We start from the raw sequence: 6,278 nt of genomic DNA, 5'->3' as shown, positions 1-6,278 counted from the left end.
ATTTTGCGTCAACTTTTTTAATATATTGTAAAGATATGTGATAAAAAATATTCATGATACTGAATATTTTAGTGAAAAATAGAATATTTAATAGATAGAGAATATTTAATAATTGGATTATGTAAAGATTGAAAGAATTGTTAATAATTGTACATAATGTATATTGATGTCCCGTAAATAAAATAAACCAGAAATTATTTACACAGTATAAATAAAATAGATGCATCCCTTCATACCTTTTATATTGATTTTCTTGGGTTATTAGCCCTAACGCCTAAAGGATATTAAAATACTTTAAATGTAATAGATGCATTAAGTAAGTTTTGCTGGCTATTTTGAAGAGCTACTTTAACAAAAGTTATGGAAAAAATGAATACTCTTAGAATCATATTTTGAAATCCAGTTAGGATAGTAATTTATAAAACAGTATTTTTTTCATAAGAGTTCAATAAATATTTAAATAATTTAAAAAAAGAGATATAAAGCTAAACTGCGTATATTAAAAACTCAATAAGAAGTGAAAATCTGCAACATTTTACAAAATTGATGATCTAGTTACTATTAAAAGAACCCAATTTTTTACTAATGTCAAATAATACTAGGGACCTTATCGTGTTACTGGTTGCTGCTGACCTAAAAAGTTTTGTGCTCAAACTAAGTACTAATGAAAGACCTATCAAAACTACTACAGTATTACACTACATGAAGCATTGGAACACAAAAATCTGTTTCAAAACTAGATATTGTTAACTTAATTTAAAAAAGGTGAATTGTGAAATTTATTCTTTGTTTGCGGTTCGAGTCTGCATTTGATAACAATTTATTTATTTTTAAGGCTACCCATCAATTTTTTTTGTTTAAGAAGAGGACATATATATATATATATATATATATATATTATAAAAGTAATATGATATGAGACTTGTATTTTTTACATAAAATACACATTTTTTTTTTTTGAAAAACAGGATGTTATCTGTTTTAATCCCATATCATGTATTATTGTCAATTTTAGTAAAAACAAAAAATGCAAACATTAAAATTTAAGACACAGTTATTTATTTTCTTATTATTAATATACATTTTTACTAATTGAAAGATTTTTAATAAAATATAAACTTAATTATACACTTTGGACAACCTAATATGGTGATTTTTTACTACATTGAGAAGTTCATTCAATTCATAATAATTCGAATTTTTAGAACTTATGTCATACAATTCAAATAGTGCTGGGTCTAGATTAATTTTTTGCCCTAGTGTAATAATAAATGGGAAACCTAATTTTTTAGCTTCAATAAATCTTTTTCCGATTGTCATATTATTTCGATCATCTACTATCACTTCATCCCCAAATATTTCTACTAAACTTGTGTACAAATAATTTAGCTTATCATTGCTAGAAAATTCTTCAATACTTCCTTCTTTTGCTGGAATAATGCAAACTGTAAACGGTGATAATGAATAAGGCCATCGAATTTCATCTTGTGTACTCAGAGATTCTAAAGATGCGCCAAGAATTCTAGAAACACCTATTCCATAGCTTCCCATAAATGGAAATTTCAAAGAACCATCTTCATCTGAAAATACTGCTTTTAACGCTTTTGAATAGAAGGTTCCAAGAAGAAAAGTGTGTGCTACCTCAATGGCTTTAGTTGATATAATATCGATACTAGAACAAAGGGGACATTTAGAAAATTCCCGTGGAATTTCTTTATTAATACCATAACTACATTTTCTACATTGTAATAATGTATCATCTCCTACTTCTGCAGGGAAATGAAATTCATTTGAATGACTACCACCCATCATTCCTGAAGCACCTTCAACTATAGTTAAAAATTTGTATATTTAAATTAATAAAGTAAATTATCTATTATATACAGACTATTAGATTTTAACCTTTAATATATTTCACTCCAATATGATTAAATATATCTTCATAAGCCTGACAAACAGAATTATAAGTTTGCACAGCACTTTTTTCATCCCTATCAAAAGAATATAAATCCTTCATGATAAATTCCTTAGATCTTATAATTCCTAATTTTGGTCTTCTTTCATCTCGAAATTTAGTTCCGATTTGGTATAAAAGCAATGGTAATTTTTTGTAAGTTACAGGATCTGAACAAAATAAGTCTGTTACAACTTCTTCATGAGTCTACACAAATGAATAATTAAAAAATTATCATCCAAACTACAAAAAATTATTACCAATTTTAAATATTGAACTTTAAAAATAATCATTACCGGACTGAGCAAGTATTCTTTATCTTTACGATCAGTTACAGTAAAAAGATCTTCTATGTTACTATTGAGACGATCTATAAACAAACAATATTTAATTAAATAAAAGCTATAAACAGCTTATACGAAATGAAATAATATATACTGATTTAGTATAATCTGTACAAACTTAACAATAATTATTAAATTTGTGGTCAGTATTAGTATTTGAGTTATGTATATGTACAATAATTATTGTACATATTAATTATATTTACTGCTCATCTATTAAGTTCTAAACTACACATACAAACAGTCATTTTTACAGCATAAATACTTACAAAGGGCCATATAACTTTTTTTTTTAAACATGACCGGCATTATTCTTGATCTCTCTAGAATTGCTGTTAGATATTACTTCAGGACAGCAGAGCTATATAGCCATTGCCACAAAAACTAATGTGCTGGGTATGCAGAGTATATGGGCCCTGAGACTGGTGAAAATAGAGGCAGAAGAACATTTGCAGATGACCCCCACTTAGTAGTTGCAGCACTGGCTATAGATTACATTATTTCATAAGTGAACAACCAGTCACAAGCTTATAATAAATTTAATTATAATTGCTAAAGTTAAACTTTAATTATACAAATTAATTAGGAAAATACTTGTTTCGGATACTTAAAAGTTATTTTTACCATACACATTTTGGAAATAAAAGAAAACAATATATTTTAAGCTAATACATATTTTAAAAAAAAATTGGAATAAAAATTTAAGAAATATATTGAATAAATTAATTAATGTGACAATTGTTTAATAAAGGGCTCATAAATCTATCAAATTTTACTGTAAAAAATAGCTAATGTTCAGTTTATGATTTTCAATACATGTGTTTTCCTTTTTATCTAAATCTAGCCAACATTTAAATTATTTAGGGTTAAAATATATCTAACAGTATATGCGTAAATAAGATTCTACAATAAAATAGATAACAAACTAACCAGTTTTTTTCCACAAATCACACTTCACTAGGACAGGCATAGAGATTTTCTGAGCTCCTATACCAACCATACTTTTATTAATTATTGAAGTTAATTTTTCTAAGGACCGTTGAGCAAATGGTAAGAAATGAAATAATCCATTTGCACTCTGTCTGATAAGCCCAAGTTCTATCATCAACTAAAAATATTGACAATATTAAAGAAAATTATACAAAAGATGCAATATCAACTTACTTTTTGACTATTAGACATAAATTCATTCGGTTTATAAGTGACATATTTAGAAATAGGCTTTGTTGGTCGAAATATTCTATTCATACTATTCATGATGAATAATATTAATATTAAGTCATATCAAAAATAACAAATAACTATACAAATGTATAAATAAATGACTTTTATTAAAATAACTTTGAGAAATGTAATATTTTTCTCTAAACATACAATAGGGTAACTTACACAAATTTATATCAATAAATTTTTAAATTATCAAAAATAAACACAAAGTATAACTAATATTATTAACCTAACCAAAAAAATAAAAAATCTTGGAAAAAAACAATTTAGTTGTTTACTCCATGATCAATATATGATAACTCCATGAGCATGAAACAGTCATTAGTTACACAAATGTCAGAAATTTCAACAATTGTGTACAATTTTTAATAATTATAATCAAAAATGTTTCTTAAATACAAAGTTATATAGTAATAAAAAAATTATCTTTGTAAAACAAATAGATGCAGAAGGAAAATGGCACATATAATAATAAAATAAAAACAAATAATCACATATTAAGAATATTAACCGACTCCTGTTTGACGGCTCCAAATTCCTCCAACAACCCTGGTAATCCTTCAGGAATTCTTCCTTCATCTATTTCAAGACACCATAAACGATACTAAAATCCAATCACTGTTTAAGTGATATATAAGAATTAATGATGATAGATCTCAACATTATTTACCTTATCAAGTTCTTGTCTTAATGAAAAAACAGCTTTTTCACGATCAGTAACCAATTCTTCTAAGTATTGGTAGCGTAGCTTTTTTCTAGCTCGACACTCACGAGCACTTTGTCTGCTACGTTCTATCAACAAAGAGCTTTTATATATTTTCCAAAAATGATATTATGTCACAAACCTAATTTAGCTTTTATATCAACTTTGTCACTAGATTTCTTGCCAGGCTTTCGACCACGTTTGTTAGTTACTGTTGGTGGAGTGGTACCTTCTTTCATTTCTTGAGCTTGTTCCTAATAAAACATACATTTTTTTTACGTTTTTACTAAAAATAAACTTAAATACAGTTCAAGAATTAACGGCGGAGTGACACAATACGTACTACTTGTACAAGACCATCAAAATCTTGAGCATTCATAAATGATTCTTCAAAATCCATTTGTAATTTTTATAAAATCAAGAAAAAATGTAAAATCTTGTTCTGTAAACGCGATTTGTGTAGTGTTTACAAATAATACATTACTCGTAACTGAGATAAGAAAAAATACTATCTTTGTTTAGGAATGGCAGCTGTACCTTGTAAAACAGCTGATTTTTGATCTATAATATTAATACACAGCTCCTATTAACTATTAAATTAGTTGTAATATCATAGATTAAATACACATAGATAGGCCACGGCATTCAGACAATTGGCAACCGATTTTTTGTTAATTTATACCCGTAGATATATCCTATCGGAAATATTAAATATTTAATAATAACTGTCCAGTTTGCTGATATTCAAATAATAGACACGATTATTGATGTACGGCTAACATCGTTAGCGCAAATTAAGATAAGAACCAGTTAATACTAAAAGGCGATTGCTTATTTGATTTAAATGAAACTTTTCGTTTTAAATACGAATTCGATAAAATATGTGTTTTTTATTTTATTAATATTGATTTAAATTTAAATATTATTTATTTTTTTTAATTTTCTCTTAGTGTTGAAAATCTTAACTTATTACATAACAATTTCTCGCTACCGATTTGTCCACTGTCAAGATTTTTATATTATTTTGTGTTTAATTTCTTAACTTACCAGTAATCAAGTCTAATAAAGATATTTATTAATAATTACACATATTATAAGGTTTTCATGTATAAAATTAGTAATTTATTTTTTCAAATATACAATGAAATATTAAAAAAAAACAAATTTTAATAATATATAAATTAAAATATAAAATATAGTTTAAAATATAAAAATTTTAAAAACAAATATTTTAGAAAAAAATATTCAAACAAATAAAGCAATTTTAACCGAAGTTCAGATCACTAAAAATGATAAAATAAGAAGTTAAGATATGTTTTTACCGCAATTAAAAAAAATACACTTATTTTCATGTTGTGTACTCATTGTTATAATTATAATTATACAGATAATAATACAAATAAATATATTAAATGGTAAAACCACGCAAAAGGGACCTTAGTCTTCAGTACTCAAGTGAAAATATGAATAGTGATTATGAAATAGGGAAGATTTTTTATCTAGTTGGATATTTTTACATTCATAGGTTTTAAAAACAACACAAAAATACAAAATAGGCATGATAATTCGTGTTACAATAAGATGTAAACATAGCTAATACATCCTGTTTTTAATGCAATTCCAAATATAATCCTGGCGCCGAGATATCGTATTATTAAATCGTACTCTTTTACGTGGTCTATAGTACAATTGTTTTACGATCTCTCAAAAAGTGTTAAATTTTATTTTTAATCGTGTTAAGTTTGTAGGGTCACATGAATTCATGAAATTAGGCTTGTCAGAATCTATCATTAAAGTAAAAATGACCCATACTAATTATACAACTGGAATTATATCTCTAGCTATATATATGATCTTATAGTAATTAAGAAAATGTTTTTATTGGAAGTTGTATAACATAAATCAAAGATAATTATGCAATCATACCGATTTTAAACACATCAGAAAAAGATGTTTCGATTTTTATTAATAATATTAAATTTGATTTTTTACAACAAGATTTCGTTCTCATAAATAATATGTAAATACTATCAATTGTAATAATGTTAAT

At 25.6% G+C, this 6,278-nt stretch overlaps 2 protein-coding genes across 3 annotated transcripts; both read right to left on the bottom strand.

Annotated features, from left to right (window-relative positions):
- Positions 1–1,036: 1,036 nt before the first annotated feature.
- Positions 1,037–3,600, bottom strand: LOC126906662 (probable proline--tRNA ligase, mitochondrial). 2 transcript variants are annotated; one of them, XM_050687366.1, is made up of 5 exons: positions 3,463–3,600; positions 3,229–3,406; positions 2,215–2,324; positions 1,903–2,161; positions 1,037–1,829 (listed from the first exon to the last, which is right to left on the bottom strand). In XM_050687366.1, the coding sequence occupies exons 1-5, from the start codon at positions 3,553–3,555 to the stop codon at positions 1,120–1,122; spliced, it is 1,350 nt and encodes a 449-aa protein (XP_050543323.1). In that variant the 5' UTR covers positions 3,556–3,600; the 3' UTR covers positions 1,037–1,119. The 2 variants fall into 2 exon arrangements, with proteins under 2 accessions (XP_050543323.1, XP_050543324.1); XM_050687367.1 differs by having other exon boundaries at positions 2,251–2,324.
- A 10-nt stretch (positions 3,601–3,610) lies between these two features.
- LOC126906665 (REPTOR-binding partner) lies at positions 3,611–4,738 on the bottom strand. The gene is made up of 4 exons (XM_050687371.1): positions 4,572–4,738; positions 4,371–4,482; positions 4,196–4,317; positions 3,611–4,129 (listed from the first exon to the last, which is right to left on the bottom strand). The coding sequence occupies exons 1-4, from the start codon at positions 4,626–4,628 to the stop codon at positions 4,016–4,018; spliced, it is 405 nt and encodes a 134-aa protein (XP_050543328.1). The 5' UTR covers positions 4,629–4,738; the 3' UTR covers positions 3,611–4,015.
- Between the last annotated feature and the right edge of the window lie 1,540 nt (positions 4,739–6,278).

Source organism: Daktulosphaira vitifoliae, unplaced genomic scaffold (genome assembly GCF_025091365.1).
Source record: "Daktulosphaira vitifoliae isolate Bord-2020 unplaced genomic scaffold, ASM2509136v1 Scaffold_5, whole genome shotgun sequence".
Taxonomy (NCBI): domain Eukaryota; kingdom Metazoa; phylum Arthropoda; class Insecta; order Hemiptera; family Phylloxeridae; genus Daktulosphaira; species Daktulosphaira vitifoliae.
This window is presented reverse-complemented; position numbering and strand designations above follow the sequence as displayed.